The sequence below is a fragment of the Epinephelus fuscoguttatus genome, linkage group LG12, assembly GCF_011397635.1.
Source record: "Epinephelus fuscoguttatus linkage group LG12, E.fuscoguttatus.final_Chr_v1".
NCBI lineage: Eukaryota > Metazoa > Chordata > Actinopteri > Perciformes > Serranidae > Epinephelus > Epinephelus fuscoguttatus.
In genome coordinates, this window is record NC_064763.1 from 17,105,169 (window position 1) to 17,126,634 (window position 21,466).

The following is a 21,466-nucleotide window of genomic DNA, read 5'->3' on the forward strand; positions in this document are numbered from 1 at the left end:
CGTCGACATTTTGACCATCTTCTATTGGAAAAGGGCAATATAAAAGATAAAGGTACAACAGAGGATGGATGGAGGCTAAATTCTACTAAAATACAGAATAAGGACGAGCAGAACTTTCCTGTTGGCATGAGCCGTGTATCACATTACACTGCATGAATCCATCTCTACCGAGGGCTTCATGAAACTGTGATTAGCCATCCACTGGGACTCTTATCTAATTACTTCGAGCTCCTATGGATCATTATGAAAGTCTCAAATATTTACAAAAAACATTTCAAATTGTAAGTGTTAGATTGACAGATAGTAAAATTATTCATATACTCAATCATTTGCTTTATGGAGGGAACTTAATGAGAAGATCAATACCACTTTTATATCTGTTAAGTGTAAGGCTACGGCCAGGTAGATAAGCTTAGCACAAAGACTGGAGACAGGAGGAAAAAGTTAGCCTGGCCCCTCCGCAAACCTGCACAGGATGAGCACATATAGAAAATAGTTTTTGAAACGCTGTGTCTGAAAAGTTGTATGGAAACAGCAACATTAGATCAAATTTCCTCATTCATTCATTTTCCATAAGCGCTTATCCTGTTGGGGGTCGCGGGGGGCTGGAGCCTATCCCCGCTGACATTGGGTGAGAGGCAGGGTACACCCTGGACAGGTCACCAGACTATCACAGGGCTGACACATAGAGACAGACAACCATTCACACTGACGTTCACACCTACGGGCAATTTAGAGTCACCAATTAATCTGCCTGTCTTTGGACTGTGGGAGGAAGCTGGAGCACCTGTAGAAAACCCACGCTGACACGGGAAGAACATGCAAACTCCACACAGAGGGGCTCCCCCACCCTGGGGTTCAACTAAATCTTGTGGGTGGATACAAATTCCATCACTATAAGGAACAATGTCTAAAAAACATTTCTCATCCAGCACAAAATTACTCACCAAAACTCGATCTCCAACTCTAAGGTCCTTATCCCCTGCTTTCTTAACTGAGCCACTGTCAGACATGTTGGACCCCGACTCGTTGCCTGTTTTCACTGCGCTGTTGAGGAGGCCCTCTCTCAGTGGCACGACCACCCGCTGGCCAGAGGGGGCGCTACCGCCACCCTGCTGACTCACATTCTGGACAGAGAGCGAGTCAGTGGAGTGGCTGTCACTTCCCTCTCCGACCGGCTGTCGGGTGAGCTTCGAGGGTCGCGTGAAGATGCCCTGGAGGGGCTGGCACTCAAAGTAGCGCACGCCGCCCACTGACCCATCGTTTTTGCCAACTAGGTCATTCAGTATCACGCCTGCCCACTGTCCTGGGGCGAACTGTGTCTCCCCTAGGTAGGCAATAACTCCTAGTTTGACACCGTTGACCCAGACCTGCTCACCCACTGTGTAGTCCCCCAGAACATCGTCGCCCTCTTCAGAGATTTTAGTTGGTGTGGTGGGCTTGAGTGGAGCATCTGGAGAAAAAGAAAAACATAAAATATAATTTTTAATGTTGCAGAGCAGGTAAAGTGCTCCCATCACAGAAAGAAACGTGAGCATTACCGAAATAAAACTAACGTAGTAAAACGTGCATTGAATTCAAATCAATACATCTTATTGTAATCACAACCCCTCCTCATTGGAGGGTCAAGTTGTAACACTGCCTACATTGTGAGATCATCCTCATTCACAGTCCAGCAGAATTGTCCTCACACTATTCATCCCGTTTGACCGTGTCATGCTGGCAAAAAAAAAAAAAAAAAAAAAAAAAGACTGAAAAAAACTGCTGGTGTGGCAGCATCCAGCACAACGGTGCAGTTTGTGCAAGATTAGGCATTACTCTAATTCCTCCTGAAAAGTGGGTCAGAGAGACGGTATCTGTGATGTGCCGGTGATTAACCCTGCCATGCGGCCCTGTGATATCGCCTGTTTGACACATAGATGAGCTGGTTCTCTGTGTTTTTCCACAGCAGCCTGTAAACTGAGCAGGGCACCATTAGCACGCGGTCTGCTGCACCGCACTGCCAGTAAAAGTCTGTGTTTATCTGTGTGTGTGTGTGTGTGTGTGTGTGTGTGTGTGTGTGTGTGCGTGTGCGCAGGAATGGTCGGTGCCAGGGCTGTCTCCCCGACACCCTGAGAGAGGGCCTGGGGCTTTGTGGGCCCCAACCGTTGGGCTTTATGCCTCAATTGCTCCCATATGTTGCGATGTGAGACACATTCGGCTCAAATGCAAATGGGTCCGAGTTCAAAGAGGTTTTAACTTGATGATACAGTTTCAAAGTAGGAATGTGCCGCTTCCAGTGTAAGATTATTTTGGGGGGAAACTGTTGCTGACAATTTCCCCCGTCTTTAAGATGAAATGCACAACTGTAATGTGCTGCAGGCATTTAGGAGAGACTTTTAAAACATTTTACAAGGTGCATTTCATTGAGTACTATTAAACATCACAATTATCAGCTGACCAAGAGATACTGACGATCTGAACATGGTACTCAGGTCTGTCATTGATCAGTAATGTGTCAAAATGAATGTCCCCCATAGCGAACTGACATACTGCATCAACATCAGCCCTAAGTCACTCTGTGTTTGACCCATATCTGCAGCTGGAATCACAGCTGGATTATGAGGTCTATCAAAGCAGAGTCCTGCACCAGGTTGGGTCCCCGCGGGTACCAGATGGGTAACCCGCAAAAAGCTGTATACAAATATGTGTATATATAAATTCACTGGTATGGGCACAGGTAAAAATGACAAATATATTTTCTATTTTTCAGAATAAAACAAATAAAAAAAGATGTGCAGTACATGTGGCATATTTAATGACAACTAAATCACTACTATCAAGCTGCAGTTCCTTTTATTTTGAAAGTCAATGACACAGGTCGAACCTGTTGAGACATTCGTCACCAATGTGGACTTTGCAGCCCGAGGATGAGGTGGCAGCCTACATCGAGTTCAAGACACCCAAGGGGGATCCTTTTGAGATTTTATGGTGGTGAAAGGCTAAAATGTTTCCTAACCTGGCGGTGTTTGCACGGAATATTATCGCCATCCCGGCATCGAGTGCAGTGAGTGAAAGAGACTTTTCCTCTGCTGGATTTGTAATTAAAGAACAGAGAACCCAGCTTAATGTGAGGGACTGTAGACTGTGTTTGACTTAAACATAGTGATGGGTAACAGTTTAGTTCTGGTACTGAGCTGTACGGGTATGGGCAAGTACAGATTTTCAAAAATGGACCTGTGCAGGACTCTGATCCAAAGCACCAAAGATGGTTTGGAAATGTACCTGAGAAAGCTTCCTGCTAACAGATAATGGATTTAAATGTCTGGTCAAGATTCAGTTTGGTATTGATTTTATTAAAGGGGACCTTTTATTCTCTTATGCATTTTGAGTCTTATATAGTGTTACAATGAGGGAAGTTCATATTAAGGCCCTGACACACCAAGCCAACAGTTGGGCTGTCGGTGAGTGTTTGACCCCCTTGTTAAGGCGGTGTGTCCCGCAACGTTGCCCCCCCCCCGATTCAGCATGTTCTATCGGTGTCGGCTATGGCAGAGCAGCCCGCAGTGAATGAAATCACTCTGATTAGCAGTTCAACTCAGTGTACAGGAAGACAAAACAAAACAAACTTGTTACAGAAGATTTAGATATTTTTTCTTCAGTCATTGAGCTCTTTAGCAGAAACGTTTTACATAGGGCTGCCCCTTAATATTCAACCAAACCTTAGTCAACCAGAAAGTTCATTAGTTGGCAAGATTTCATTGGGCGCTTGCTAGTTAATAACATGTCGGGCAGGAAATCCAAAGTGTGGGATCATTTTGAGAAGGTGAAGGACGAACCCAAGGTGATATGTAAACTCATCTTCATTGGTCGACTACAAACATGACGTATCATCTGAAACATGGAAGTAGCTACATGCCCATTAGCCCACAGCGCCATTAACAGGCGGCTCGCTCAGTGTGTGACGTGCACTTGTAGATAAAATATGGGTCTATATTAATGAAGGTTCATTAGTACGCTTTTGTATTTCTCTGTAATGTAGCACAGTGTTAACAATGTTACTGATAGTATTCTTTCTCACACCTTCAACTCAAACCATTGTGTTGCCCCGCCCTAAATATATAATTTAATAATTAAATTAATATCATAAACATGCGGACGACTAGTCAACTAATGGCCCTAAATGACGACTGTTGGTCGACTAGGAAAATTCATAGTCAGGGGCAGCACTAGTTTTATGATGATTTGTTATATCACTGCTGCACTGTACATAATTATGTTCTTTTGATTGTGTTGTTATTGTGCTAACTGGCTAACTAGCGTCAAGACGGTCTTCTGGTTTCCCTTTGTGAATGATGAATACAGACTACCACAGTCTGCTGATTATTTATTTCCCCGTACCGGTGATGAGGAAATGAGCGGGTACTGGACGGAGCAGTCAGTGGCAACAACACCGCCTAAATGTAAGAGCACTGTCTGCGGTAGATATGCTAAATCAAAATGGGTACATGTTCGTAGAGGTTACTTTTGGTTCTAAAGGCACTATACCAAAGGCTTTTGGTGGAAACAGGCCTTTTGTGTTTTCCTGGCGTAAACACAATGCAACTACTTTGACAGTTTGCCTATAATATAATGAATCCAGTTTCCTTCACACTGTATTTATTTGTACACTACCTTTGGTCTGACTCTTGTTTATAGAATCTCTGCATTCTTTATACTCATTATCATGTTTTTTTGTCCAGTACTGTTTCCACAGTTTCAAAACTGCTTCCACCAAAAGGTTCAAAGTAAATCTGTCATCTTTAAGATTTATTTGAAGTTTGTTTATCTGGCTGCACAGCTGTGCACCTACATGCACAGTGAGGGCAGAGGACACACAGTTATTATTTGTAAGGAAAACATCGGATCAGCCAGTGCAACATGTGATTGTGGCCAGCAGGCCCAGAGCAGCGTCTCAAACCTGATCTAACCCATGATTTTGGGTTGCTGGGGCAACAGGAGAGTGAGGGCAAAAGGATCCTCGGCAGAAGGAAGACTGGAAACACAGCACTTACTTTCACTATTGTGCTTGGCCACCTCCCACCACCATCTGAATCCCACTATTCATCAGCTTTACACAATGAAACCTCCACAGCTTCCTCCCGTCCCTCCTCCTCCCAATTACCCCCCCATGTCTCCCTGCTTTGGTTACACACACACACACACACACACACACACACACACACACACACACACACACACACACACACACACACACACCTCTTTCTCTGGCCCCTTTAACTCTTCCTATTTATGATCATTTTCCACAAAGGCTATCATCTTCGCCCTCCGGCTTGTTCTTTTTGTTTGAAATTGGGCTGATGCTGTGTTGTTGTCTTCAGCAGTGGTTGTGGCAGCTGTGTAAGGCTGAGCAGCTCTGACACTAACAGATGGAGGGGGCTGAGCTCGTTTTTGACTTTTGATCCATTTGTTGCTTCCAAATGTAGTCCTGTGTTTCAAGGTCAAATCATTTTACACACAGAGGAAGTCTGCAACGATCAAAGATCTTTTCTACATGCACACCCAGGTTCTTTGTGATTTTTTGTTAGGTCTAAATTTCCGCATTTGCTGTGTATTTCCAGTCTTTGTATTTAGGTTGATTTAGTCTCATGCTGCCAAGTTTCAGAAGAGCTCAAGCTTCACAAGGACTCACATGGTTTGATAGTTTGTCGGCAGGACAGTGATGAAGGAATTTAATTTTGTGTTTGCCAACAATGGTTGCAGATGAATGTTGGAGTGAGCAAGAGGGATCAAAACAAAACTGATTTTAGTCTGTCACTTTAAAGGCATGAGTTCTGTGCCGTTATGTACCTTGTTTTACATTCAGTTAAAGTTGGGCAGGCACTTTCATTTTTAGCATCACTGGGCAAAAATCCCACCATAAACAAAATCAGCATATTGTGATTCAAGTGGCTGAGAGAAAACTGGACTTCTGAGCCTCCTCTTGGCCCTTTTTCTAGGCTGTAGAAAATCTGGCTTGCGATAGGACACTTTGGCCAATCACAGGTCATTTCAGAGGAAGATGGACTTGTGAAAAAGAATCTAAAATGGAGTCTGACAAATATCGAAACAATACATGTCAATATCAGTGAAGTGTTTCAGAGATGGAGAGAAACCGTTGTTCGTAACCAGAGCTAAAGGCTCATGGCTGCAGCTTCAACTTCACATTTATGTGGCTAACCTTAGCCTGATACTCAAATCACAGTGTGTCCTCCGCCTCACTCACCACTGCTACAGACTCACCAAGAGAAATGTGGTCAGCAGCTTCAGAAACTGACCCCCAGCCAGCAGCCGCAGCAAACCAAATCCAGCAAAAACCCCAGCCCCAGCGGACCGGACAGTGCCGACTCCCCACTGGATTGGCAAACTTTCTGTTGCTGCTGTGACACAGATCAGAAGCAGGACTGCGGCTGGCCACCAGCCTGCTGTGACACCCACAGCTGGGGGGTTTGCGCTGGCCAAATTTGAGCCATGACAGCTGCTGACTGAAGGTCCAACTCGGAGGTGCTGCCCACTCTCCTTGTGGCAAAGCTGTCCACAGAGGTGGGTAGTGAGGCGGAGGGACTGTGGGGTGGCTAGCTAGCTAATTCTTGTCTAGTTTGGGGTTTGATAAACAGGGTAAAGAGGGGCTGAGCGAATGTGCTGCGTGCAACTCTACAGTGACGTAAGATAAGCAATGTATGTATAGAAGACAATAGGTTACTGTATGAAGTCTGTGCATATGCCAGAGTCGTTTGGTGGGAGGGGCTTAGGACAGAAAGGGAAGAGCTGCAGGAAGAGGGTGTGCTGCCCTTTTTTTGCCTTTTCCAGATTTCTGCCTACCCCAGGTTTCAGGGGTTGGTCATTCGTCACCCATTAACCTTGATTTTGGGGACAAAAACCTGTGTTTTCAGGTATTTGGTGCTACCTGAGTTCAGGTAAAAAGCTCCGCTATTCTGTGAGGGAATTTGCCTTTTGTAGCATCATTTAGACAGGCTGTACTGTACTGTCCTATATACAGTGCTACCAGGTCATACACAATTTACCGCTGTCCACAAGACAAAATAACCATTATAGGTCACACCCAAAGGCCTGAAAACATCAGAGGATCCAACTGTGGGTTTGGGTGGGTCTCACGAGGTAGCTCAGCCTTTGACATCACTCGGTGTGTCTGAACATTGTTGGTGACACTGCAACTAAAGGAGCAGGACTTAATTGTATGTCAATTGTTGGACTTAAAAGACTGCTGCATCAGTGTGATGAAGTCCTCTTAATTGGTGTGGTATTTAATTCAAAGCAGACATTTCCTTCTGCCTATCTATGTTTCTCATTTTCCTCAAAACTCAATGCATCACAATATAAGTCTTAATATAAAATGACATATACAATGATGGAAGGTTTTATCCACCGGCCCCTGCCACTGACTAAATGTTTAGATATTTCATAGAGCAATTGAAGTTGTCCCTTCAGACCTCTCTGAATCAAATTTAAATGTCTAAGACACATACTGTGTATCCTAAATATCTTGGATTCTTATGCAGGGTCTAAAGGCAGAGGTTGCGGGATGTTGTGCAGATTACAAAGCCCCTTGATGTCTATACAAATAATGTTATCTACCCCCCGTGCTCTCGCTGTTATGTCACTGTAATCACAGTTTGAAGCTACTCTAATATATACATACTACAGTACCCCTCATTAATCCCTTGTTAAGTACAGTGCTACAAATGTGTTGATCTTTTTATCTTGTTAAAGTTCACCTTAAAGCTGCATTAATCAGTATGCTTGTACAGAGGATAAAAGCCAAACTCTACAGTTCCATTCAGCGCTACAGAGAGTTTCGGGTCATTGTTTTGGTTTTACGGCTGCAACTTCTGTAGTTTGGTTCACTCTAATCTTTCCTGTTCCAAGATGCAGCGGAGAAAAACTTCAGACATACCCACTGTGCCCTACCCGCACAGCACCAAACAGCAGACAAAGTTAGCTTATTGTTGCAGATGTTTATCTCAGCAGTTGGTGAAGATGAAAAAACAGAGCTAGGAGGAAAGTGAATATTGGACTTGCATTCATCAGGTGGCCAGAAACACGACTTAAGTAAATGTTAAGACTGCTCTTCATTACATCTGTATAAGGTGTTGAAGGGATAGTTGGGATCTTCTGAAGTGGGGTTGTAGGAGCCACTTATTGATAGTCAGTGTATTACATATGGTAAATGGCGGTCAGCAAGCCCCCTGTTTGGAGAAGCAAGCCACAGAAGCTAAGCAATTATTTTGTATTTTAGCCACATACAAAAAGTCCCACCTAAAGAAACTAACAGCTAACAATTAAGTGTATGCTGTATTGAGAACATTTTTACCACTTCACCTTGCTGTCAGACAGCCCTTTCTGATGGGGAAGCCAAGAACAGCCTCAGTTCCCTATCTTTGCACCCATCAAAGCCACCAAACTCCATTGAGAAAAACAGAAATTTTAGCTGGCTGAACATGGGAGCTGCTGGTCTACTGACGCTTCCATCGGTTAGTTTGTTTGTGTTATTGTGCAACTTAGATGACTCTAAACTAACCCTTTCAAACACCAAAGTCACACAATAAAACAAATAAACTGACGGATCGAGGCAGTGGTACATCAGTGTCTCCTGTGTACAGCGACGTTAAATCAGTTAATTTTCTCAATGCAGTCTGGCTCTGAAGAAAGCAAAATCACAACTTCAGTTCCCCCAGTGGACACTGCCGTGTGATACCGAGTTAAAGCGGTAAAAATATTCTTAATATAGCATATGTTTAAACTGATATTGATTTTTTTAGGTGGCTAAAATAAGTTTTCTTGCTGTCCCTTGTTCACAGCAGTTTGCTGCTTAGCTTCAGCGTCAGTACTCCTGCCTGACTGACATATACTGTCGGTGACACACTGAATCCATGGATAAGTATCTCCTTCAACTTAAGTCAGAAGATACGAGCTATCCCTTTAATATGCCAATGATAATCTTGCAGCTTGTTGTGCTCCCTCCCAAAAACAATAATAAATACATGCAGGTTTAAAGCACAAATGAGAAGCAAAGATTGACTGCATGTATTGTGGACTAAGTGCAGGTGTGTACTGAATCAGGACTGTGAACTACACAAATAAAAGGAGGAAGCTCTATGTCTCCAAAAAAAGGCAACAGCCAACGACTGTGACTGAGACACTTCTGCTGAGAAACTTGCTTTCAAGGTCACAGGAGATGTGGCGTCACAAGCGGCGGCACAGCTCTGTTATTTTCACATCAAAAGCAGCAAGAATGAAGGCTCAGATACTTTTCTTGTGTTCGCCCTTTGACTACAGCTTCTTCTGGAGGGCGAAACGGTTCTTTAAATTCAGCAAAGTAAACTCTGCCAACTTCCGACACAGTGGCCCCTTCTCACAATCTTCCCAGCTAAAACCAACAAACAGGGGGTTGAGATTTGGAGCACGAGGCCAGGTCAGTGCTAAGACTATTTGGGGCAGGAAACTAATCCCTCCATCTACTCACTGAGGCATCAGTATTGTCCCACTCATATCTTATTAGTGTTTTATAGCCAACTTAGTGTAACAAGAGGGATATCATTAAAAAATAATAAAGGAATCATAAAAATCAGGGGTACAAGGTTGACTGACTGACGAGATGAATGACCAACAGAGACACTAGATGTAAGTCTCACCTATGAAATGAACTGGTAGCTCCAAAAAAAAAAAGCTCCTATGTGATCTTGGTGCTCTTTGAGTATTGGAAAGATCTGTTCTCAGCTAAACTATATGATTTTTGAAGTGCAGACTGAAGGATTGCCACAAATTTTAAGGTTGGATTTCAACAGTATGTTGAGCAAATTTGACATGCTTTCCATTAAAACACCTGCAATGCATTCACGTCCAGTCATTCCTTTAATTTAAATGAATACTGTGGTAACTACTGAGCTTCAGAAGTACCGGTAGGAGGATTTTTTAAACCTTTGGAAAAAGCCAGGGCAGCAGCATCCCTCTGTTTCCAGTCTTTACGGCAGGGGCATAAATACAGACAGTGAGGTCAGTGTGATTGCACTGGGGCCCACGGGATGGAGGGGCCTGATTGCCATCTGGATATATGCCTGCGTTCAAAAAACAACTCATGTTAAATCGAAAATGGTGCGATTTTCTATATATGCCCTCAAAAAATGCAAACCTATCGTCATCATGGTTTTAAGGTGTTGTAAAATAGTATAACACATTCTGCAAACATTTAACATAATTCAGTATTAACTGTAGCTCCATGTAAAGAAATACCTTTCGGCATTTATTTTGAGACTGCAGGCTGGGAATGAAGTCAGACGGGGAAAGACAGGGATATCATGTACTGACATTGACTGACGGACCTTTCAGTCTAGGTGTCATTCTCTTCTGCAAATCCTGATTTAATACTTTTTCGCTATGTCTGGTGAAACTCTTATGGGTTTTATTTCTTATATCAATGGTACCTTTGGCAACAGGAACAATCCCTTTTTGTTCTGGTTACATGTTCAACACACAGTTGCTGAAGACAAAAATGTAGCTGCGGCTGGTTGTTAGGCCTCATTACCACCGCAAGCGATGCGTTCGTGAAGCGGTCCACAAGCGTAGCGGCAGCACACGTGTATTCACACCAAAACCCAACAGATGCGTCACGCAGCGGTCGCTGCTGCCCCGTCAAAATAGAAACCACACCTGAACAGTTGGTGGCCGTAGTGCACCGTGTTTGCAAATCTCCAATAAACCCCAAAGAAAATGAAGTGAGTTTGGACCCTTCGGTTGTCTTTATACAATGGATGTCAGACATCATAAAAGGTCAACATGCTTTTCGACCTCCTCGATTAATCTGTAGTTGTCCATCTCCAAAACATGAAACATGTGGCTGTCAGGTCTCGTTTGGTCAAGGGAAAGATGTCACAACACATGCAAACACGAGTCTGCGTGCGTTGTGACCTCTCTTGGCCACCGTAGATGTCGATTTTTTGTTGAATATAGTGACCATTCGCTCGCGACTCGCGCAAAAAACGGCGTCCCTTCTATTTTCGAGCTTGCTTGGAAAGCAGCGCGACTTGAGCAACGCGTAGAAGCATGTGCAGTGTGAATGCTCACCAAACTGAAAACGTGGGTAAACAGCGACCATTTGCGAGCGCTATCCAAACGCATCGCTTGCGGTGTAAACGAGGCCTTAGTCGCTACAGACATGGACAGTGCAACAGATACCAGAGCACCGAAAAGACATTTTAGAAAATGCTAAGTTAACATTAGTTAAATATTTGTTAAAAAATAAATCAGTATTTTCGAAACTGTAGGCAAATTACTTTAGAAAAGAACCAGCGTTGGCGGTTAGCCACCAAGAGCAGCCACTGGGACGAACCACAGACAGCCTATGGGACTAACTAGCTTACTGCTACTTCCGCTATCTCACTAGAAGTCGCACACATAATCATTTCTGTAGTAGTGCCCTCAGGAATAAGGTGGATACCACAGCATTGGATAGAGAAACTCAGATTACAACACACAGAGTGGTAGCGTGACTTCATTCCCTGCTCATTCTCTTCTCGTCTACTTAGAATGATAAATCCCCTAATACACTGTCATTAGTCATAAATGAATTATGGATATCTATAATGTGAATCTCATTAGTCTAATACAGTAAATGATAAGACGACATGATGATGTCTCTGAAATCAGTACAACAGTGGGAAATGAAAGCTGCTCTTTGTGCATCGTGATTGTGTATTTTCTTTTCTGGATAAACAGGATGTGAGTAAACTAATGAGTTCATGTGAGGCAGAAACAAACTGTTTAAACACGCAAGAATCTAGAGGAGCACTGGTCACATGAGGACAGCTACCTAGAGCAGCTGACGAGCCCTGATGCAACATCAAGGGATTAGCGTTTTGAGCTGGTAATGGCACAGCTCAGGATGATTTCATACACAATTTGAGATGCTGTGCCTTCCACACAGAGAGAAACAGAAAATGAGCCCCGGGGCCAAACACAAACTTGGATGGAGAAATGAAAGCCATTTTTGTTTGCTCTCTTTCAAACTGCTTAAAGAACATCCTTAGGATGCTTGGAGATGTTTTATAGAGCATTCAAACTGCTTTTCATGTTCTCAGATTTACAGACATCACCAATGTTTTAGACTTTTACTCATATGTCATTATTATTTCACTAGATCCAAACATTAAATCTTTCATTAAATCAACACTGACAGCACACAGAATATGACCTGGAGTAGGACAGAAGTTTCTTGCAAGCAGTCTTAATACTAATCTATCCAGGCCAGGCTGGCCACTGTGATCGTTTAAACTATTAAAACCACTGACATAATATGGAACAACATTTCTGACACTGCATTAAAGTAATTATAAACACTGTAAGATTCAGTAAACTGAACACTTCCTGTGCTGGAACAACTTAAATAGCAACAGCTCTGTTTTTTTTTTCTTCCCTCGCTCTCATGAAATTCCACTCAACATGAACCGTGACACACTGGTAGCTGCCTCTGATAAGACAGCCTCCCCTACACACTGACGATAATGAGAAACAAGTACACTATCAGCCAGAGAAGGCTGGCTATTCTTCTGTTAGCTGCGAGCGAGGCTGTAATTTAGCAGAAAACAGAGCTAACGTGCATGTGAAGCTGGTGGGACGGGGCTGTCATGTGAGCTAAAACCAGGGGAGGATAAACAGTGCGGCTGCATGTAAGAGCGAGAACAGCTGTGATTACTTTTTGTAGGCAGGGAGTTGTCATTTAGATCCAGAGGGTTTTTCAGAGAAGTCTAATTTTGGTAAGTAGTCAGTTTTTCAGTAGCTGTGAGGTCGACGTCGTGCATAAGTCATGAGTCAAGAATTCATCTCTCATTTCTGATTGATGATGATGCTGCGTTCACATGGAATCAGATGGAAAACACTTTCCGGGTGGCACGGGAAACACAAACAAACAGTCTGATGAATGGCAGGACAGTGAAACGTAACACAAATGGCGACCTGTTGATGAGCGGCCTGTGATGTTGTGTCATATTGTTTACAAAGAATAGACTAAAATACATTAAATAAGATAATTTTGTGTTTATTTCTTTAAGTATTTTTTTAGCAATGTCCGGTAATTGTCCAGATTGCCTGTTATCTCTTTGTGTGCAGAGCTACGTAACGTGAAGTTGTGAAGTCCGTCGCAGAGGACGACAAATAGTTTAAAAGTTTTAACTCTGAATGGCAATGCCGTCTACTGAGAGGAGAGAGAAAGACGCTGTGCTGCTGCCAGAGGAGCCGCTGAATGAGTTCCCTCTGAGCGGTAAGTCACTAAAAGAGTCTGAGAAGTCCGGAGCTGCTCATAAAACATTCAGGACGCCACAGTTTATTCCACACTACTGAAGCTGCTCCTCTTTTTGGAACCACCATGGAGTCTGTAATAATTTCACTTTCAGCCATGCTTGTTTTTGCCGTGGGTAACAGTATGACATCAATATGTCAACAAGTCAAAATTTCACGATTATCACCCATACTGATGCCACTGTATATTCATCATTCAGTCATTTTCAATAGATACCAATACGAGACAACAAAGGAGCTCTTGGCGCAGAGGTAGCAGGCTTTGGATACACAAAAAATCAAGAGTCATTTTATGGTGTTGTGGGTCATAAAACATATTTCCCTAAATGACATTCTAAGAACAATCCTCAATCTTAAAATTAAAATGGTATTTGTCTTTATGTTTTCTTCCCTTCCACACTAAAAGTGCTATCTGAATATAATTATACTACTGCTGTTTAGCTAATAAATTCTAAATGTGTGTAAAGCAGTGACAAGCTCCAAACACTGATATATTATGATCTTATCATGTGATTACTTGTCTAATTATGATCTCCCAAAGTTTACAAGCCAAACATGTTTTTAGGGGTGCGTTTTTTGCACTCTTAAGTCTATCGTTTTCAAAGTAGACATGCTATAGGCACAGTTGAGAGCAAGAGCAACCACTCAAAGCAGGCAGATACCTTCCCTTTCTTCCATAAATATCCCTGTGCGTTCCAACACCTATACCACCATACTATATAGCAGTGGTTCCCAACTGGTCCAGCCACAGGGTCCAGATTTCTCCTTAGTCATTAGATCAAGGTCCACACAGTTTAATATATTCAGCATCATACTTGTGTTTGGCCATGTCATCCAGCTAGTTTGCTGTCTCTGTTAAGTAGCTGTCAGTTAGTCACTCACTCTACAGCAGGAAACAGCACTTCAAAATAAAAGCTCTGTGCTGAAAATTCACTGTACTTCAAAATAAAGTGTGTTTTACAAACGTGACACGTTCACAACTCATGAACGGCCCTTTCAGGATGGACCTGCAACCCATTTTTGGTCCGTGACCCACCAGTTGAGAACCACTGCTATATAGTATATCAGAAAAAGATTAAGTATGTGTCACTACATAGTATGTCAAACGCAGTAAAAAAATACCAGGATGTTCTACTACATCCGGTCGGATTTAGCAGTACGCAAACCAGCATGCTTTTCTGGCTATTCTGACCCACAATCCTCTGCAGCGAAAGATATGGATGACAGCATATTCAGGTGACTGATGACCAGTTGATTAGTAATAACAGAAATATTAATTGTTTAATTGAATAAAAAAATCATAAGTATCAAATCACAATGACAGAGAATGATATAGCCGGTGTAATTTTACTATCGTGAATATAATATGTTTGAATCTACTATGTCTGTAGTTATTACTTCTTGCAAAATAACAACATTAGAATTGGGTCATCAGTTCAAGGTCCACACTGTTTAATATATTCAGCATCATACTTGCGTTTGGCCATGTTGTAGCTAGTTTGCTGTCTCTGTTAAGTAGCTGTCTGTTACTCACCCACTGCACTTCAAAATAAAAGCTCTGTGCTGAAAATTCACTGTACTTAAAAATAAAGTGTGTTTTTTTACAAACGTAACACATTTTTGATCCAATCAGAATGGACCAGCAACCCACTTCTGGACTGTGACCCACTAGTTGGGAACCACTTGATTAGACCATAACTAGACACCACCTGCCTCCACACCCTTGAAAGCTGGCACAGAGTAGCACCCAGTGTCTGATCTCCCGTTTTCCAGGAGGTGACAAACGTAACGTCCCGGCCCTTACACATCCAGCAGACAGAGAGCAACATTAGCACTTATTTGGAGTCATCTTTCCAACCAATGTAAAGCCAAAACTATGCTCAGCAGCTAGTTACTAACTACGTGTCTACTGTTTGATACAATTAAGTGAAAGGCACATAAACGCCCCATAGAGCAGAGGGGAACTGCAGAGTCATGTGTTACTCACTGTGGGTTTGTCACTACAATTAAATCAATTTTTTAAAGTACTAAAAATGATTAGAGCAGCTTTAAAAAAAGAATCACTACACAACAGAAAAGCTGCATTAAAACCACCAAGTATGAAATGACCAGAGAGAAGCATGTCATTCAAACTCTCTTCAAAGTCTGAAAGTCTCTCTGGCTGAATATATACACACATATCTAAATATACATTACTTTAAATGGCACCCTCTCAAACTGCTGAACGCTAACGAGAAAATAGTTGCGTTGAAGATCTTTATAAATACACTGCAAGATGAAGTTAAAGAAAACAGCTTCTGTGTGCGTAAACTAATGCAGCTGTGCTCTTGTGAGTCATTAACACAAATAAATGATCTAAGCCACTTCCGCTGATGAGAAGGCATAGCTGGAAGAAAGAAACTCCTTATATTTCCACGGGGTCAGAAAGAGGAAGTTAACTTACTGTCTTTAGGGACTACAGGGCTGGAGGTTCCACCCGCTGAGGTCCTTCCCACTGGGCTGGAATGCTTGGGCCCCCGGCCAGGGATTTTTAGTCCACTGGACTTGAGCATGTTCATTCTACAGAAGCAGGGAGACGGCCGGGACGCGAGAGCTCCTCCCTGGGTGATGAAAGCTTGTGGATCAGGCACTAGATGTGGGAGTGGTGGCTGTCGCTCTCCATGTTTAGCTGTTGGGATAGGGCAGTCATAATTACAGTGACAGTTCAGAGAAATAACAGGTAAATAAGCGATCTAAAAGACGCTTGATTCAAGTGCAAGCTTATGTGTCACCCCAAACGTGTCGCTGTTTGTACAGGAGAATAACGCAAAGGTCTTTCGCCACAGGTTTTCAAACATTAGTGAAATTCCCAGTCTTATCATGACTTGACTGTTTGGTGCATACTTCAGATATGTGCAGTGATTTGTGGTTTAGTGCAACTGCCCTAAGTATCAGCTTTGGGCAGCAACATGGGGGTCAGGACCCACTGAGGTCTCACTGGATAAATCTGAGGGGTCACGTTGAATAAGAAAGAACAAAAAAGTGTAGTTTTCTGAATAGTTATTTCATTTTTTTTCTTGTGAAATACTTGGTGCTTCTTACTTTTCGGGCTTCTAAAATCTCTAAAAGGAAAGAAACTGGAAAGGAAATGTCCCCACTAGGCCATAAATTGACAAGAAGTCTAGTCCTATGTGGTTTTTACAGTTTCATTCATATTTCTGGTTTTTATTTGTACTTTAATCCCAAATATAATGACAAAAACAAAGGATTATAATAGGATTTGTTTACATTTAGGAGTCTGAAATACTGCGCCATACCATGCTCAACTGGCACCAATAATGTAGGAGGTGTCACTGTTAACAGTGACAGGAAGATATCAAAGTACTATGTGCTTATTTCTGGCTATGAATACATTCACATTTGTGTTTCTCATTATAGCAAACCTAAAAGTAGAAATTAATGAGATATGGGCTCTATCCCAAAACTGTAAGTACCGCTGCTGAGCAGGGCAAGGAGCTCTCAGCTGGAGCATCTCATTAATGAACAACCAAACCCTGTGGTCGCACAGAGACACACCTACAGATCAAAGCTGATGTGTTTTAAGTTCAGCTGTGTCTTTGTTCTAGTTCTATTTCACCTCTGTTAAAGGAGCAGTGTGCAGACTGCCGACACAACCAGCTGAGACTTCTTCCATGTGCCAAGCATGAGCTCCTGGTTAGGATTCCTTCAGTGTTCATTGTTGTTACCAGGAGCTAAATTATCCACAGCGGTCTCGTCCTCTCCAAAGCAAATGGACCAGGTGATTTAAACCAGTGAAAAACGTTTTCTACAATGCTGTTCTGCATTTTAAATGGCTGCTAGTCTTGTACCTGATAATGTGTGCTCACCTTTTTTCTCTGGTAACTCATGACCCAGATGTTCAGGCAGTTTTAACTGGGTGATTTAAACCGATAAAAACACAGAATAAGGCAGTTTTGTGTTACAAATCAGTGTTTCTCTGATGCTGTTCAGCTCATTCGCAGAGAGGCCGCTAGCCCAGCACCTGCTAATCTGTGCTCAACTTTTTTTCTCTCATAACCAAAGATCCAGATGTTCAGGAGGTTATTACCGGGAGCCGAATTATCCGGAGAAGTCTCTTCCTCTCCAAAACAAACAGGCACGGTGATTTAAACCAATAAAAACACTGAATAAAGCAGTTTCTCGATAAATATCAGTGTTTTTCCAATGCTCTTCTGCTTATTGCAGATGGGCCACTAGCTCAGCACCTGCTAATGTGTGCTCACCTTCTTCTCTCTCATAATTCAGACCCAGATGTTCAGGAGGTTTTTACTGGGAGCTGAATTATCTGAAAAGGTCTCTTCCTCTCCAAAAGAAACGGACACTTTGATTTAAACTGGTAAAACCACTGAGTAAAGCAGTTTCACAATAAAAATTAGTGTTTTTCCAATGTGGTTCAGCTCATCCCAGACGAGCCGTTAGCCCAGCACCTGCTAATGTGTGCTCATCTTTTTCTCCCTGATAATTCAGATCCAGATGTTCAGGAGGTTTTTACCGGGAGCCGAATTATCCAGAGAAGTCTCTTCCTCTCCAAAACAAACAGACCTGGTGATTTAAACCAATAAAAACACTGCGTAAAGCAGTTTCACGATAAAGATCAGGTTTCCTCCAATGCTGTTCTGCTTATTGCAGATGGGCCGCTAGCCCAGCACTTGCTAATGTGTGCTCATCTTTTTTCTGTGATAACGTAAGATCCAGATGTTCAGGAGGTTTTAACCGGGAGCCCAATTTTCCGCAGTGGTCTCTCCCGCTCCAAAACAGGTGGTTACACTGATTTAAACCGATAAAAATGTGGAATAAAGCATTTTAACACAAAAAATCTGTGTTTTTCCAATGCTGTTTGGCTCATCCCAGAAGGGCCATTAGCCCAGCACTTGCTGATGTGTGCTCATCTCTTTTCTGTGATAACTTAAGATCCAGATGTTCAGGAGCTTTTTACTGGGAGCTGAATTATCTGAAAAGGTCTCTTCCTTTCCAAAAGAAACGGACACTGTGATTTAAGCCAATACAAAAACAGAGTAAAGCAGTTTCACGTAAAGGAAATCAGCGTTTCTCCGATGCTGTTCGGCTCAAGCCAGAATGGCCATTAGCTCAGCACCTGCTAATGTGTGCTCATCTCTTTTCTGTGATAACTTAAGATCCAAACATTCAGGAGGTTTTTACCGGGAGCCGAATTATCCGGAGAAGTCTCTTCCTCTCCAAAACAGACGGCTACACTGATTTAAACCGATAAAAGCACGGAATAAAGTATCAGACCACTTAAAATCTGTGTTTTTCCAATGCTGTTTGGCTTATGGCGGAGGGGCAACTACGGTGGCGAGAACACAAATGGGCCAATCTAGAGCCAGTGTTTGGTTTTTCCGCTCTGGGCTACTGTAGAAACACGTTGGGAACACATAGCAGACTCTGTGGATGATGACCAGCTCCATATGTAGATATAAACCTAACCAAAAGGTAACGAAAACACCATGATTCTTATCTTCAGGTGATTATACAGTTAAGAAAACATACTTGCTACATTATATTTCTGACAATAAATCCCCCTAAATCCTACACACTGGACCTTTAAGTCTATTTTTGACCATTTTTACACGTCTTATTCAGGTTATCTGACCTATTTAACACCTAGCAACCCAACTTGTCACTATGATTACATTTGTCATAGTAAATCTATCATTATTAATAACACCTCATTGCTTCACACATTCTTACATGGTTTACTTATCATTTTAACAACATGACTGGGAGTCAATGTAGGCCGGTGCCCAAGTGGAGCATGGCCTACAAATTATGGCCCAAAAGCCATTAAGAAGATATAATGCTGTTATAGCCTACAATAAACAACACATCTGCTTTAGGCTTTAAACTAAACACTGTGTATGAGGGAAGAAAGCATTACATATCAGGCTTGTTGAGCATTTTCATTAATATTTACCATCATTTGGCTAATGAGAAGATATGCATTTTTATTTCTAAGGCAATCAATCCTATTAAACCTGTCGAGAAAGATGGTTTTGGTATGACTGAAGTGTAAAATAAGGCCCAGGAGTGTCGGCTGCTGTGGCTTTTGTACAGCCTAGGCTTTTCTTCAAATGGGCCTGGATTCATTTTCCAACCGACACCTGATTTTGGTGAAAACAGGATGAAAGGGTTGGGATGATAATGCGCACCTCCACAAAAATGTAACACAACGCCAGTTTGATCCATTGTTGTAGCGACTGCGGCAACGTGGTCCAGACTGCCCTTCACTTACACCCCCCGGTCCCTCCCAGGGAAAAGAAAATGACATGAAAACACATTAATACAGGAAAATACTCACCTTTCTGTGTGAAATAAGAGCGTCCGAGGGGGTGTCCGACCACCGGCCAACTTTCAATCTTCTTGCCAGGAGCGGGGGATTAGTGGTTGCCACTCCCTGGGATGCAAATATGGATGCTGAGCAGAAACTGAAAGGGAGAGTCAGCGTGGATGATGGCAACAACTGCACGGTGTCAGCAACACACCGGGGATGGTTAGCAGTTAGCCTGCCGGTTCATATTTTACACAGGAAGATAGCTAAAGCAGCCACCATTGAGCGAAGACAGTCGACATATAAGGCTGTTTCAGTAGCGGAATAGAAGCACACAGGTCCTGACGGTTGTCCCCGAAATGAAACGCAGCATCAGCAACACTCAAAAACAACTTTTCCGTTGTCCGACTCTCCGTTAACAGACTCCCCGGGCAGCTTTCGCTGTTTTCCCCGGCCTCTTCTCACTCTTGTCGGTGTTCCCACGGTGGTGAGGATATGTTGGGTTAGCACAGCCTCCCTCTGACTCAACCCACCGGCTAGACTGAACAAAGGGGCTGGGAAGCAGAGCCTCCTGGGGGAAAGATGAGAGTCAACTACAGTCTAGTTCATCCCTGTGGCGATCTCCGTTGAGAAATGTGGGGATTTTACCTCGCGTGTGCTTATCAGTCAAAATACATGACTCACAAGGCATGACTCACTGCTATGTCTAATCACTGCTACTACTCTTTCATTCGGCTTAACAAAACCGACAAAACAACTTTAATTTCGACATAACACGCCACATTTATAATAGCCTCCTTGTGTTCTTTACCCGGCTTCGACAGTGCATCCTCAATTGGAAAACATCTGTTGTCCCAGTTATAAAAGTCAACATTTTGCACGAATGCAATGCTGTTTAAACATTATAACTACGCCGAACCGCCAACTGTCTTCAAGTGTTCTATATTACAGTCCTACATCACAAGATACTACTTTGTACATTCGGTAATAATTAAGAAAATATTAAATAGCGAAAATTCTAATTGAAGTTCAGCACAGGGTTCTGTGAGATCGAACACAGACAAACTGCAGACTGTTTCCAAGCAAATTTGAGATCTTTGAAACACATGCTGTGTATGGAGGAGTGACAGGGTCAATTTAGCAGCTTACATTCACTGACCACGGTCAGCACGTCAACCCTTTAAAACGTGTGGGCGATTCATTCTCATATTTCTCTGATACTGTGGGTGGGGTCAAACCTGTCTATATGGATCACTTCGCCTTTTCCGGATCGATTTGAAACGTTGCGATTGGTCGGCCCAGAGAGTCCACACTGGGAGACACTGGGATTGGTCGGCTTGTCTGCTACTGGGAGTGACCCGGTTTGACAGCTGTACCGCGAAATAGAGACCTATGGATTAGTGCTGCACTGGAGATGTTGACCCAGTCATTCTCATATATGACTGGATGACGACATGCAAAAGACCCCACAACCTCTTCTACACAGGGGCATGACACTCAGACTTTGTGGTGGTTTTGCCTCTTTTTTGTTTGTGTTTCTCTGAGTTAATTCTGTGTCTTTTTTTGATCGTTTTGTGTCTCTTTGTGGTCATTTTGAGTCTCTTCCTGATCGGTACATGTTAATTTGAGTGACATTTTGCAGGCGACGGGCAGAGGGCCCCCTGGGACTTTGACCTACAGGCCCATTCAGTAATCCGCCTATGGTTACACTACCCATCAGTATATAAAGTAACTAACATTATCCAAAATCCCCACCAGGAAAGCAGGGAAGTCTCCATAAAAAAATTAAAAAACACTTTTCGTGTCACTATC

General features: G+C 42.8%; 1 protein-coding gene across 3 annotated transcripts in view; it reads right to left on the bottom strand.

The window, feature by feature from the left end:
• Positions 1-20,253, bottom strand: part of clip2 (CAP-GLY domain containing linker protein 2) — a 57,540-nt gene extending 37,287 nt beyond the window's left edge. Inside the window, exons 1-3 of one of the 3 annotated variants that reach the window (XM_049591846.1) lie at positions 19,685-20,253; positions 15,773-15,997; positions 948-1,453 (exon numbers count right to left, since the gene is read on the bottom strand). In XM_049591846.1, the coding sequence (XP_049447803.1) occupies positions 948-1,453; positions 15,773-15,887 (621 nt within the window). In that variant the 5' untranslated portion in view covers positions 15,888-15,997; positions 19,685-20,253. The remainder of the gene's footprint in view (positions 1-947; positions 1,454-15,772; positions 15,998-19,684) is intronic. The other 2 variants (XM_049591847.1, XM_049591848.1) reach the window with 2 other exon arrangements.
• Between the last annotated feature and the right edge of the window lie 1,213 nt (positions 20,254-21,466).